The sequence below is a fragment of the Nelumbo lutea genome, chromosome 8 (genome assembly GCF_056320005.1).
Source record: "Nelumbo lutea isolate HS-2025 chromosome 8, American lotus-T2T, whole genome shotgun sequence".
Classification (NCBI taxonomy): domain Eukaryota; kingdom Viridiplantae; phylum Streptophyta; class Magnoliopsida; order Proteales; family Nelumbonaceae; genus Nelumbo; species Nelumbo lutea.
The window spans coordinates 16,368,693-16,384,165 of record NC_142691.1 but is presented as its reverse complement, the minus strand read 5'-3'; the positions used below and the strand labels follow the sequence as shown (position 1 = coordinate 16,384,165).

At 35.8% G+C, this 15,473-nt stretch overlaps 1 protein-coding gene across 1 annotated transcript; it reads right to left on the bottom strand.

Moving 5' to 3' along the window:
- Nucleotides 1-208: 208 nt before the first annotated feature.
- Nucleotides 209-4,357, bottom strand: LOC148843007 (vesicle-associated membrane protein 711). The gene is made up of 4 exons (XM_088958224.1): nucleotides 3,844-4,357; nucleotides 2,998-3,188; nucleotides 2,682-2,845; nucleotides 209-599 (listed from the first exon to the last, which is right to left on the bottom strand). The coding sequence occupies exons 1-4, from the start codon at nucleotides 4,058-4,060 to the stop codon at nucleotides 509-511; spliced, it is 663 nt and encodes a 220-aa protein (XP_088814350.1). The 5' UTR covers nucleotides 4,061-4,357; the 3' UTR covers nucleotides 209-508.
- Nucleotides 4,358-15,473: the final 11,116 nt, after the last annotated feature.

The window sequence follows — 15,473 nt, the reverse complement described above, 5'->3', positions numbered from 1 at the left end:
GGGCAGTTAGAAGATCTTCCTAAAAAGGGGAAATGCGTTAAAGAACAGAAAAAAAAGGCCAGACATTTATTATGAATTTAAGAAAATTAGGTCTGTCAAAAATATGAATATACTGCACCACATGGAATAAATACATTCAATCGGTTTAAATGAAAAATGACAGGAAATTCGCATCAATTGCTTCGCTCTTAGCTTTATCGACCTGAGGTTTCAATAGACAAAACCCAAAATTATACCAATTGAATAAGCCGCTTTATCGTTCATAGCCTTGCTTGAAAAACAAAGAGAATATTCACTGATACCTACAAAGCTATCCAAGCCATGGACTTCTCGACAGTCATACAATCAAGTCAAGCCTCAGCAAAAAAAAAGCCACCCAAAATATGTCGAATTACCAAAAAATTTGAGACAGCAAAAGATTTGATAACTTGTAATGGATAATCCCCTACTCCCCAAACCAACAAAATGCAATGAAGCAGCACCAGCACACAACACCTGTGTAATGTGTTCATTTAATGCAGGAAGGCAGTGTCACTCCATGGCAAATAAATGCAATCACGATATAAATAACCACCAAGAGGATGAAAATCAATGTAACTCTGCAAAAAGGCAAAACATTCAAGAGTTAGTACGATAATGTTTTGATTATACATATGATAACACAATATGAAATGTAAGAGGTCCACCTAAATCTAAACAATTCTCTTTTACATTGTCCAAGTTGTAAACTTGTAGAAAATATATGTGCTGTATATGGGTTGCATGTATGAATGGGAGGTGGTCCTATTTAAACTCCCAGGCTTGAAATACCCCATATCAAATGTTTGTATCGCCCACTTGTAAACCTTTTTGGGTACTAGATATATGGCAAAGCTTTTTCAAGGGGAGCAAGTCATCAAAAGAAAGTTCCATCTCATTGTTCCATGTAATCTCCTAGCATTTTAGATGTTTTGGTTGATAATTTATATCCAACCTCATAATCTCTTCCTAACTACAGGGCCGTTTGGCAAATCTTTTTGGAAAGATCTTTTAGTAGCTCTGACAGTCAAAAGATGCATTGAGCTTTTTCGTGAAGATCTGAGCAGCCTGAAGCTAGTTTGGATATCACGTGTCTTTCTGTGTCTTTTTGTGCGAGAATAAAGCGAGAAAGATGTGGAAAACTTCATTTGGAGCTTCCCAAAATCAGCCAAAAATGGGCTTTTTGTGTCTTTTTGGTGCACCGACTTTTCGCAGCTAGATCTATTACGAACCAAATGGAGAAAGACCATGGCATGGTCTACCCGGCTTGTATACAGCTGAAAGACCACATGAAAATTTGGGTTCAGGTCTGGGAGATGCCACTTTGTGCAAAAAAATGCCATATTGGGTAATGGCCTTTTTTAATTAGGATGAAATCAAGATTGGAGACCAATAGATACCTCAATGTAACATCCTTTGATAGTCTGGTTCAACAATTCACAATAAAGGATAGATTTAAAAAGATGTCACCCATAGAATCGGAGTGGAAATGAAATGAAAGGGTGCATCTGAAGTCCTATGTAATGGGAGAATACCACTTAGGCTAAATGGAGAATTTAAGCCAGCAATGTGTTAAATGGAGTAGAGTAAACAATATATCCAAAATATGAGTGTAGTAGAGATTTGGATGTTGAGATGGATGAGTACGAAAAAGTATAATAAGACCATATTCAACACCAGTAAGAAGTGACTTTTGCCAGTTAAAGGGTCTAGAAAAGCTAGGAGCAGGCCAAAATGAACATGGGTTGAAGTAGTTAGAAATGATTTGAAGGCCCATAATTTAACATTGTCTATGACATTGAACAGAGCTGGATGGTGGAACAAGATTTATGTAGTCAACTGCATATAGCTGGGACAATGCCTTGTTGAGTTGAGTACTTGGGTTCTGTCAAGTTTACTGATTGGATTAAAGTCTATAAACTTGGACTGGTTACCAACCTATAATAGTCAAAACTGCCTCCTTTTTTAATCAATAACTGAAACAATAGTAAAAACTGCCATCTAGTTGAACCACAATACCCAAAGACCAAGAGGAATCCATTTAACCTTAGCCACCCCTTTACATAACTCCATCCAAATAGTTTTTCATCCAATTGACCAAATTCACTAATTTTCTCAGTTCATTTCTTACCCTATGAAATTTCATGCAATTTTCTGCATAACCTGAGAAATCATCTTGAAACCTTTATTCAGCCCATATAAACACTTCATTCCAATACCAAACTAACCTCATACTGATCAAAAGCCAAACTAACCTCAATTGCCTAATTGAACTACCAGATTTTTCAATTCATCCTTAAACATGGTCTTAAACCCTAAGTTTCATCAAATTTCCCTAGCTTTTCCACCAAACAATCTTCATATCAAATGGCTGTAATCATAGACCTATTCATTTTCAAAGATAAATAAATAATCACTAAATCTCTTAAAATTCAATGCCACAATTCCTTAGGGGACCCATCTTTTAATTCCACCCATCGCCCACAAAAGAAAAGAAAAATAAGAGATAAGGAAAGAAAGAAAAGCTGCAATATATACAGAGGCAGCTACAAGGATCTTTTCCCATCATATCCCAATGCAAGTGTTCCTTTATGCATGCAAACCTGCATAGGGGTGTGTGTGTGAGGGAGGGAGAAAAAAGAGGTAAAGATGGTAACACATACGTGAGCTTTACATTTCTCCACCATACAGTATTCCTAAAACGGCGAGATTGCTTTCTGAAGCGAATAGTATTTCCTTGCATATTCTCAGTCTTACCAACCAGCAAATCCAAGCGATCTCCCCTGTCTAAAACTTTATCAATATTCTCTAACATGACATTGCGCACCTGTCAAATAGTATAGAACTTCGGATGTTAAAAACTTAAAATCTCAAATGAAAAGAGACAAAAACCCAATTGAAAAGTGAGTGTAGAAGAACACAACTGAAATAACAATCAAAAGGTATATATATATCCCCGAAGACAATCCAAATATTTACCTGATTCATTTCACCTTTCAACCGGTTTATCCTATCTGCATTAGGGTCATTTGAATAATAATCCATTTGTTGACTCAAAACCCTTGAAAATTCATCATTCATGGCATAAGCAGCAGCTGTATGAACAGCTCTGCCATAAGTCTTTACAAATTTTTGATGAATATCTTCTAGAAAAGCAAAAGGAATCCTCCCTGCACAGAAAAGGTCCAACAAAGATTACAATTTACGCATGCTATTTAGTCAAGAAATGGCTGTAAGACTACAAACCACTACCCAGCAGTTACCAGAAGGAACTGAATACATCACAGAATAAAATAGCATTGATGTTAATACATGAAAGAAGCATGTTACTCTTCATTTCCTAAAATCCATGAAAGAAAATAGAACAGATGACTATACAGCACGCTGATAGCCTGATAAATTCTTTAATCATTTTTTGTGCCAAGTTCCAAAGTTTTCTCTCATTATTTCTGCCAAGTTCCAAAGATAACATGATATATCGGTTCTTGCAAAAGCCGCCCAAAATCCATTCAGTTTTATAGGATCAAATCTTATCTATCTACATATCATCAAACAACTCTCTCGCACTTGCCTTTATATAGAGAAAAGTGAACCCGAAACAAAATTAAGAAAATATCAGTCTTTTATTAATCTGAAACTAAAAAGAATGTAACGCAGCTCCTGTTATTCCCTCACCCAAACTAAACTTCCAAAGGATGCATTCAATAAAAAAAATTGAACAACGAATAGTGCTATGGATTCCACAAAATAAGCACCAAGACAAAAATCACAACAGAGAAATCCAACAGGGTGGACCAATCAATCGGAAAGGAAGAAGGAACTCACTTCCCGCAGTGTCATCGGCCATGCATAGCACAGTGAGGCCGTCGGTTCTCTTAACATGGAAGATGTATCGATCCTGTGAGTACGATACATGGCTGTCATTGGTGCCTGGGATCTTCTCTAGTATCTGCCGAGCGATAGCATTCGCATTCGTCGAAGTTGAACTGAATTCAGCCAAGACCGCGGATCCCCTCGCCACCAGAGCATACAGGATGGTCATCTCTCTCTATCTCCGATCAACAACGATTGATCAATTTTTTTTTTTTTTTCTATTCTCTTTCTTTATCTAAACAGATCGAGTGAAATAGTTTTTGTTATCTATCCGAGTCGGTTAGATTCATTTCCGGGAATCGGAACCTCAAACAAAAACTAGGGTTTCGATGGGATTTGGCGGAATTTAGCTAAATTTAGCGACGATGATAGAGGGAATAAGGAGAAGAACGGAGTATACGAAGTTACGAACACGGAAAAGGAAGGCAGAGTGGATGAAGAATGCTCGTTTAGATTTATTTATTTCAAAGCTCCTTGCTTAGCTGGTTTACAGTTATTGCCAATAACAGACATGTATGAATAGTACAGGTGGACGAATCACCTATTGACAAGTGGCGTGAGAGATCCTTCTGTCTATCTAAATCTTTCGGGATATCAGGCGACCCACTGATTGAACGGTTCGGATAGTGAGTGCTGCCCTAAACCGAGGACCGAGGCAAAACAATTGTGGGTTGGTCTCCGCCTCTCCGGGTCTCCTTGTCTTGGTAAGGGTTTGGAGTCTGGAGCGAGCTAGAAAACCCGGAAACGTAGGAAACGGTTAGTTGTGAATCCTATTTTCCTTTCTTTTTGCTTTGTGTAAGTTGAGAAGCAATTTTCTTAGGGTCGTTTGGCTTTGCTACTTGGAAAACATTGCACTGCAACTATGAACTACCAACTAGGGCTGCAACCTGGGAAACTCGGGTTGGGTTTGGGTTCAGATCTCGGATAACCCAAGCCCACCAGAATTAATGCATTATATGTAGTTTATTTATATAAAAAATATATTTTTTTTTCTAATTATATATACATGTACATAATATATAATATATTTATTAATAAAATTTGTATATAATTTCAATCCATTTTACTCTTAAGTTGGGATATAAAACCTAATAAAAATGTTTGTACAAAAAAATCATAAATTCTTTCAAACCCGACTAATCTGTTCAAGTTGATCCAATGCATTTTTTTTTTTGATTAAACTCAACCGCTCAAGTTAGGTTTGGGTTGATAAATTCAAACTTGAGTTCGGGTTGGGACAGGTCTAAGCTTAATATTTGCATTTTAGGGCTGGGCCTGGGTTGACACTTAACCAGATTCAAACTGCCCAAGTTGTACCCCTAATTACAAGTTTCAAGAAATGAAGCAAGTGTTTTATAAACAATTATATTATTTTCAAATAGCATGTGCCTATTTCAATAACATTAAATTAAACATAATAAAACTTCTTATTTTACTACCATTTTTGTCAAGTAAATTATATTTGTTTTTTTTTTTTCTTTTTATTATGGCTTAGCTTGGGAAAAACTATAAATACAAATATGTACAGTACAAAACCTTGTATATTATATTTCTAAATCTTGTATTTGCATTGCATATTCTTTCCAAATTGAGTTTGAGCCTATGTAATCAACATTTTTTTTTTTAATTTGTGTATGAGGATATTTTGTCACTTTATATTTTATATTTCTTTTATTTTGATAGGCCTATCTAAGGATGTCAAATTAACTTTGGAAGTCTAAAATCCAACTCGGATTCATATGATCTATTTATATAATTGGATCAGATTTGGATTACCCTAAAATCTGAATCCGATTATATTATAATATACATTATAAAGTTATATAAATATATTTTATATATTAAATTCAAAATTTTATATTTATATTTATTTAAAGTTTGACTATGAAACCTAAAAAACATTATATTAGAAAAACATGCAACCAACCACCCAGTATCATAAAAGAGATGACCAATCAGGTGGTATTCGTCAAAATTCATAGGGTGGTTTGATTGGTCAAATATCTCCGAGTACCATGTCTTTATGGTATTGTAGATTTTCTCATTTATTTTTTATATATAAGTTAAAAAGTGGTTAGCTTTTCTAATTCTTCTTTATTTTTAAAAATGAAGTAGGATTGGATTAAATTCTGATCTGATTTTGATAGGATTAGAATCTGATCAAATCCATTTGGGTTCATCCCTGGGTGTAAACAGATGAAATTCGATTAGAAATTTCAATATTTGAATATTCAATTTAATTAAAATTTAACCATTTATTTATTTTAGGTAATTAACAAATATATAAAATATCTAAATATATAAATGATTTATATAATTTAAATGTTATATATAATATTTAAATAATCAATCGAATTCATATGTTTATTAAATCGAATCAGATCATATTCGAATTATATTCGATTATTTAAACAATATGAATAAGATATCTAAATTTGATTAATGATAATATTCTAATTATTCAAATTTGATTTAATTATGTCAAATCTCGAAGTTGATATAGATTTTTGAATACCATTGACACCTCAGTCCTAACCCTATATTTATATATTTGAATTGAAATCCGATGAATGAAGATGATGCTTTCTTTCTTTTTAGTTGAAATGAAAAAGTTGGTTTATCGTTTTCGTCGTGTGCTCCTTAAATGTATGGAGGAGTGGACACAGCCAAATTCGTTTTCATTCTTTTGGTTTTTGCAACAATTGAAAGCTTCTTCGCGCTATCTTTTGAACTTGAAGGGGCCAAATGAAACTCATTCGCGCTCATCGTTCACGAACATGGGCTGATGGGCCCATCACTTTTTTCTATTCGTTGAACGAAGTCACGTCTCGTCAGTTGTAAAGGCGGGAAAGAGGGGCATGGATTCATGAGATGAAACTCTCGTCAGGTTTGGACCACAGATGGCGTACGATTGGGAAACGGCCAGCATAGCAAAGTGGAAAAAGAAAAATCGGGTCCTACGACCCTGGTCCTACCATGAAATGGGTCCCATCAAACAGATCATTTAACTTTAATTGATCATGATGTTGAACCATAATAACTTGCTAAATTTCAGGGTCCATCTGATTTACGGTGGGAATTGGAATTTTGGGCGCATTTGATTTGCAGGAATAGAGGTGTGGACTTGGAATCAGAGTGGGTCATTCCCATTCCTGATGAAATGGTATTTCATCATTTGAGGGAATGATTTTTCTCTCCCTTTTCTTTGAGAATGAAATCTTATTTTAGGTTTTTTTTTTTTAATTTCTATTTCAATTCTTGTTTGAATGGGAATATGAATAGATATTCTGATTCCAATTCTGAAGGATTTTGATCCCAATTTCAATTATAATTCCAATCTCTTTATTCTCTTTAGTTTTGACAAAAAGTAGAATCAGATTCCATAAAATATGTATGACTCTAAAGGCCCGTTCGTTATTTGATCTTGAGAGGGAGAAAATTAGTCAATGGGATTTTTGTTCCTATTGACCAAGATACCAATGTTCTATTTTTCAGATTATGTAGGGTCCGCGGAAAATTTATTTTCCCTCTCTTAGGTGGCTAAGGTGGGTAAACAACTTTCCCTCTCAGGGAAAAGTTGCCACTTGCCAATGCTTCGATCGGACAAAATTGCCCATTTTAATCATTGCTTTTTATGATTAAAATGGTCATTGTTTTATTTATATGAAAAATAAAAGAATATGGACAAATATACTAACCTAAGTAAGTGTTTTGCATTTACCCGAATAATTAACTTCTTAAAAAGCGAACAAAATGTAAGGATGATTGGTATTAGTTAAAGAGAAATAGGGTTTGAGATTTTTAAGTCATTTGATTTTTTTCCTATTTTGACCGACTGAAATGAAATTAATTATGAAAGGTCAAAATGGTCAATGCCTCAAATAAGAAAATGCCATTCTACCAGAATGGCCAATGGCTGATTCTGATTCTAATTCTAAATCCCTATTCTCACAAACCAAAACGCCTCAGTATTTCTGCCTCCTCTTTGGTGGATACGTAGCTCAGCTGCTTAGAAGCACAGCCTGGATGGATTAGTGGATCTGCATGGTTGTTCTCATTATTAAATGCACTATTCACATAAAAAGTCTCCTCCTTTGGTAGACCAATAAAAAAGACATAAATAATGGCTTCAAAGTGAAGTGTGGGCTTCCAGGTTGTGGGTTCATTAATTTGGAGAATTCGTTTGGGTCGAATAATACTATAACCCTCTTTGGCTCATTCTTGCTTCTTGGCCCATTCATAATTTAGCCCAGACACAGACACTTGGACTATCATAAGCATACGCTATCAAACTCTTATGAAATATACACTATCAAATAGTCCGATCTAAAGTGTCTGATTGGATGGTGATATAAACCATGATTTTTAAAACCGAACTGGTGATCGAATCGGTCAGGGTCTGGTTATCGGGTCGAATAGTCTGACCATTTGAACCGAATGCTTGGCCCATTCTGATAAGAAAATAAATAAATTAAAAAAATTCAAAAAAATAAAAAATGGTCAAAATCGTTTGAATTGTTTAAATAGTTCAAACAGTTAACTGCCTGGTTTAGTGATTTGTTGACTAAAATCAATGGTTTTAGGGGAAAATCCAATTTTTAAGAAAAACGGAACCAGTCCCAATTTTTCCTATCCAGTCCGATTTTGAAAACCATGATATAAACTGTTGATCTCCTCTTATGATTTTAAAGGTACATTTGGTTCGTGGTAATAAATGTTTAAAATTGGAATCTGAATGATCTATTCCAATTCCGACTGTTTTGTTAGGTGAAATTAGAATCCCATTCTTAGTATAATGGCATTCACCCATTTGAGGGAATGAGCTATCTTTCTCCCTCCCTTTAGAATGAAATCTCATTCCAACTGATTCTAAATCATATTTGAACAAATGGACTATGAGAATTGACCATTATAATTTTGACTTTGAGGTAATTCTATTTTGATTAGGATTCTGAGCAAGAACCACTATAACCTTGATAAAAATTTGGGTTGGACACTTGGGCTAGATCGGCTACTTCGACCCCGAATAAAACAACTCATCTATGCACTCTTTACATCAACCTTACATCTATATCCCATTGTATAATGAGAACATCTCTTATAAAAATAACATACAAATACGAAAGATGCTCTTGATGTGCGGCTGACAAATATTGTGAGGAACAGATCCGCTCTCTAGGATGGGTCTCAAGTATACACAGCCTATATATGGGTCCCTCGACTCACATAACCCGTCATCTCGTGTACATGTTTGGAGGATCCCCTCCCGAGGTCAGGACCTATCATGGATGGGTCCCATTTCAGACTGTCTACGAATTAAAATCATTTCAAATTAAATTGTCAAGTTAGAGCGGGCATTGAAGTTAGAGCAATTTGACTTGTTTAGGAGTTTGAAAAGAGTACAATTGTAAATATGTAGAGTGCAAAACCTTGTATTTTGTATTATTATTTGCATTTGTGCTGCTTTCAAATGCTAAGGTTCCGTTTGTTTGCGATACAAATATCGAACCAAGGTATTTATGTATCCCGGTTTGTGTTTATGAGTGTTTGTTTGAAACGTAAAAGAATAATAATTATCAGAGCAAAAATGTATTTTCTTACAGTTTTGTACTCTGAGAAGAGAGTATTCCTATACCTAATTTTTGGATGCAATTTTGTGTTCTTTTGATGATTAATTTTTTGACCCAAGTTAATGCATTGAAAAATAAAATAGTTGGAACATTTAATGATGGGCATACACTTTTGCACTGATTTCAAACAAACAAGATGAATGCAAAAGCGGTTTAAAATCTGAACCATGTTTACATTCATGAACCAAAAAATGGGTAAATATGTAGTGTACATATTTGCATTTGCATTGCAACCAAACACAACCTTAGTGTTTTCTACGGCCAGCCCAGGCCCCATAATGTGGGACCATCTCATTGATCTATGAGAAAATACTACTCATGCAGGCATCTGAGCCCAAGTGTTGGGAAATAGGTTACACATTGCAGCGGATTTACCGCTACCTCTATTTGAAATTAAATCAAATACTAAGGGGGTGTTCGACAATATGATTGAACGGTTTGATTATGCGGTTTGAACAGATGACCTATTTTGACTTAAAAAATAAATAAAATAAAATAAAATAAAAATCAGCTAAAAATTATTGTCTAGGTTAACAGTTTGACCATTTAAGCCAACGGGTCATTGACTAAATCAACAATTTTTTTTTTGTTAAAAAGAAGTTTTAGGGTGAAACAAAACTGGCTACCTGACTGCTCTTAGATCAACCAGTCCGACCATCTGGTCCAGTCCAATTTTCAAACCATGGTTATTGTTTTTGTAAATAAAAACAACTACTATAGGGTTCCTCTGTATTCTCATCCATTGTACTTTGGATTAACTTAGGGGGTATTGCATAATATGGTTTGTTTTGTTTTAGAAAATAAAAAACAACTACATAACATTAAAAACAATATAATTTTTACTGATGTGATAATTGTTTATTGTTTTTGAAAATAAAACCAAACATATTGTCAAACAACCCCTCACTTGCTGCACCACACCATGAACATATTATCAAGTTTAGTGGATGAAAATGCTCATATGACATTTATGGGGCGTTAGTCCATGTGTATGGTTTTGTTTTTTAGAATAAAAATAATTATGGAGTGTTTGTCAATGTAAATGTTTTTGTTTTCCAAAACATAACAAGTGACACATCAGATTGCCAATGTAATGGGGTGTTATAATGTTTCCTAAATATTATAAATCATTATAGTGGATATCAATTTAGGAAGTTGATTTATTCACAGTTTAGTGGAAAATGGTATTTTTCCTATCATTCTTCTTTAAATTTTTAAAATGAAATATTTGAAAATTTTCAAATGAACCAAAATCAATTTTACTTTGCAAATCTAATCTCTAAGTCTCAATTCTCGCCTTTTCTCTCCATCTCCATACTTTTTTGTAGCAAAATGAAAGCTATAGATAGGTCCAGGGCTTTAGATAAAGTTTTTTCTTATTTGTTATTTTCCTTATTTCTATATTTCCTCGCTTTCGTTCAATAAACAAGGGTTCTTCTTCTTCTTCAAAAGAAATGGCGAGAGCCGGAGGAATCATGAATGCAGTCGACGTTGGAATAGCATCTCTATTCCAGGTTGAGATAGAAAATAGATAGAAATAGCAGATGTTTTAGCGGTCAAACTTCGTTAGAATTTTAATTTATGTGTCATTTATGAAGACAACAACATATAATCTCTTTGAAGTTCAGCCATTGCATATTGGAGGTCAGGAAGTTGGAAGCAGGAAGGCTGATCGAGGTAATCAGTTGTGCAGAATTGCTGCAATCGGTCTAGAGTCACTTAGATCATATGCCAAACCATTTTCTAGAGCAACAACTACTGTTGGGAGGATTAGAGAAGATTCAATTAGACTTTGAGAAGTTGCGCTGATGAAGGCTTTATTTAAGTTGGATTCATTGGTTTTTAGCTTAAAAATCTCAAAAGTTCAAGACGTTCTTGAAGATGGATACGTCGATTTGCAGTTTCATGTTTTTAGAAATCCATAAATATCATTTCAAAAATAAAATTCACTGTTTTGTGTATTTGTCTGCATCAATATGATTCTTGGGATTAGACCTTTTTGTTGGTTAGCAACAAAGCACAGAGTGAGACTTTGAAAATTTGAAGCATAGTAGAGGGCAAAATCGACCACAAAAAGGTAATATAGGATTTAAAAAAATCGGGAAGGATTTAGTCAATTATGGGAAAACTTGAGATATTTGCCCATCCTTATTAGTAAGTAGCTAAGTCCCAAACTTGAAGGCTTGAGTAAGTTGATAAACAGACAATTGAGGGGAGGAACAAATATGAAGGCTTGAGGAACAAGAACTTTCCTTTTGGCATGGCATAGTACACATTAGAGAGGACTCATAGGTGGGGACAAAGTAGGGTACATATGATTCCATGCCACCATTCATAGAGTGACGCCGAATGACCATTTGAATCACTGGATCATCCAAGGAATATTATGTATTTCCTCCCATAAATCTAATTCCATTTTAACAGGACTTCATCCCAAAATTTAACAAAGGATTCCATCCCAAGCCATTTCACAGCTTCAGTTACAAGTTACAAGCTAAGTGGATGTCGACTTTACAATACGTGGTTGGCCCGCTTTGTCTTCTTACCAATCCTGTAGGTGTATTTTTTATTGGTGCTTAATCAGCATCACAATTAACTTAGGGTCCATTTGGTTAGCAGTTGAAATCAGAGTGGTCTATTCTTATAGTCTGTTTGGTTCAAATAAGAATAAGAATGAGAATTAGAATCAGTAAGAATAAGATTTCATTTCCAAGAAAGGGGCAGAGAATGACCATTCCCTCTAATGGGAGAATGCCATTCTAACAGGAATAAGAATAGGATTCTAATTCCACTCAACCAAATAGTTGGAATGGAAATGGGCTATTCCATTCCGATTCCAAACCTCTATTCCTGCAAACAAAACGGGGCCTTAGTTATGCAGTGTGCTCGGCCCAATTAATAGGATCTGATCTAATGAAGAATTTGATGGTAGACCGGTTCTCTAAGGCTCCCACTCGGATAGGGATCCAATGTGCGGCTGCAGTGGGTTGTTGGGATAGTGTTGGAAGTGTTTTGTTGATAGAAAATCTGAACTCTCCCACCACATGTTTATGTGTTGAAATGTGACAAGTTGACAACTGAAAGGGCTGGGTTGGTATAATGTACAAGATGATTGAACAATACTAATGGAGATGTTAGTTCCAAGCTAGCTTGCAGTAGCGAGGCCCCATGTGGCCATGCACATGGTTATGATAGAATCGGTCCGACATGGAATAAAAAAATAGCGGTGGGGTCGGTTAACATAGACCAGTAGGTTCCCCACTCCCCATCATCCCCCATTGATCGCTTCTAGGGCCAGCTAGAAGTCGAACCAAGAGTCAAGAGAAATTTGTTGCATTCAAGTCAATAATTGGTAGGGTTGTCAATGGGTCGGGTCTGGTCTGATCGGATAAATTTGATTGTATCGGTTCTAGTTTCAGGATTTAGATCAGTGGCTCGGTTTTGGTTCTTGTTGGGACTGATTCTATCATATATATATATATATATATATATATATATATATATATGCATGGTTTTAAAAAATGATTCGGAAATGGAATCGTTTTGGCCATTGATTTTTTGGTTGATATCCAATTTAAATGGGTGGCCCGTTTTAACAACAAAAATAAAAATAGAAAAACGGTAAAAAACCATTGAATAGATCGATGGATTGACCACCTGGGTCAACAGGTCGTTAATCGATTCAACAGTGGGCTAAAACTGAACCAATTGTCTAGACAGTTCCTGAATACGTTGAATGGTCCAACCGTCCGGGTCAATAACGGTTCGAAAACCATGTATATATATATGCAGACCAACAAAATTGGTTCCCAATGTTATTTATTTATTTTGTGAAAATGGTCCTGCAAAGCCGGTTCACACTCAAACTTCAGGTATCGTTTACATTGAAGATTTAGGAAGGATCCAATTTCACCAAGCTTGGAGTCATCATTAATTTGATTCACAATCACCAATGACCAACCTGTCTAGAAGGCAACAAGCATCTTTTGATCTTTTCCTTTCAAAGCCCATAACGAACAAAATTGCACCATCGACGCTTATTCCTTTCTGTCCAGACTTAAGAGTTCAGACCACCTCACAGACACCATTTAAAGGGCAATAATTCTTCCTCCTCCCCTCGCACAGCACAAGGCACTGAGTAAAGGAATCCATGGCTACCAAGATCTCTGCTTCTGCTATAGCTCTGGTCTTCACTCTCTTCTGCTCGGCAGCATTTTCTAATGCTTGTGTCCCATGCAATCCCAAGCCCAATCCCTCTCCCAAGCTCCCACCAAAGCTCCCTCCAAAGAGTCCCCCTGCAAACCCTTTCTGCCCCAGGGATACGCTGAAGCTCGGTGCCTGCTCTGAGCTGCTCGGGGGCTTAGTTAACCATGTGGCCGGCACCCCACCTTCAAGCAAGTGCTGCACATTGCTCGACGGCCTGGTCAACGCTGAAGCAGCGGCTTGCCTCTGCACTGTCATCAAGGAGAATGCATTCGGTATCAAGTTGGAATGGTCTGTCGCTTTTAGTATGCTGGTTAGCGCGTGTAAGAAGTCGATTCCCCCTGGTTTCAAGTGTGTCTGAGAGGTTAGTTTTCAGTTCAACATCTGTGTCTCTGTCAATTTCTTGGGTTCATGTCTTTGTACATCGTTGTGATGACGATTGCCGGTTGGGAAGGTGGTGCGTGATTGTTAACCCGCTCTGGTTTATCAGTTTCTCATTCTGTTTGCCTTGTTTATCCAAATAAGTAGCTGCCTTCCCTTTGAATTGTTAGCATTTATATATATTCTAAATATATTCTGTTTGTGGTAGTTCAACCATCAAGTCTGTGTTTGGTTTGCTGCACCAAGTGGAAAAGGAAGGAGATCGGATCTGTTACCACAAATACCCACAAGACACTATAGTCGCACATAAGGAATATCTATCTCCCCGTCAATGTCAACTGAGATGTTCCCCATGTGCCATGTGTGGCAGTACTGTCTTGTGGGGCCAACAAGTGTAGTATAATGGGCTATATAACCAATCAAGAGCGCCGTGTGGGTCTCATGTGTTTGGAAGTTGGAGCAGTAGCATGGTTACTCTTAAGAACTGCTAACTTGAGCTTGGATCTCACACCAACAAACTGTTCCCACATCCATACCCTCATAACATTACTGGCCGGGCGTGTGTATTGGGAACAGTTTGCTGTGTCTTGTGTAGGTATGGATGTGGGAACAGTTCATGCGTAGGAGATCCGAACTAAGGATGCAAATGGATCGGATTTGATATTATTCATGCCGAATTCGATTTGATCCGAAGATCTGATCGAATTTGATAGGATTCGATTTGAATTCGAATTCTATCGGTAAGTCGGATTTTCAGATCTGATTCAATCCGGCTTTTTTTTAATTAATAATTCTTAAAAGAAAATTAAAATATACTGATTTAAATAAAGTAAAAACAAAAAATACAAATAGTTTTTAATTATTTTTTGTTATATATATACATGCTTTTTATAAAAAATAAAAAATATAACAAATTTATAAAAATATATTTATAAATAAATAAATAAATAACATATATATGTATTATATATATTTATATTTATAAATATATAATATATATCAGATCGGATAGGGGATTAGAATCTGATCCAATTTTTTATCAGATCCTATTATCCAATCTTATCCGAAGATCCGAACAGGCGTGATTTGAATTCGATCAAATAGGATTGAATCTCAGATCGGATATGATCCATTTGCACCCCTAATCCGAAGACTTTGGATCTCTTGCCCACGAGAACTCTGCACACGTCTACCCACAATACACCACTCCCTTGAATCGAGAATCTCTCTCCCTTCATAATACTATTTAGAGGTTGAGGTATTCTGCATGTGTGAATGCAATAAATGTGGGCAGAGTTTGTGTTTGTGTAGACAGGAGATCGAGATTGTAATCCGAACTGGTTTTTTCATATGGGCCTAGCTTATAAA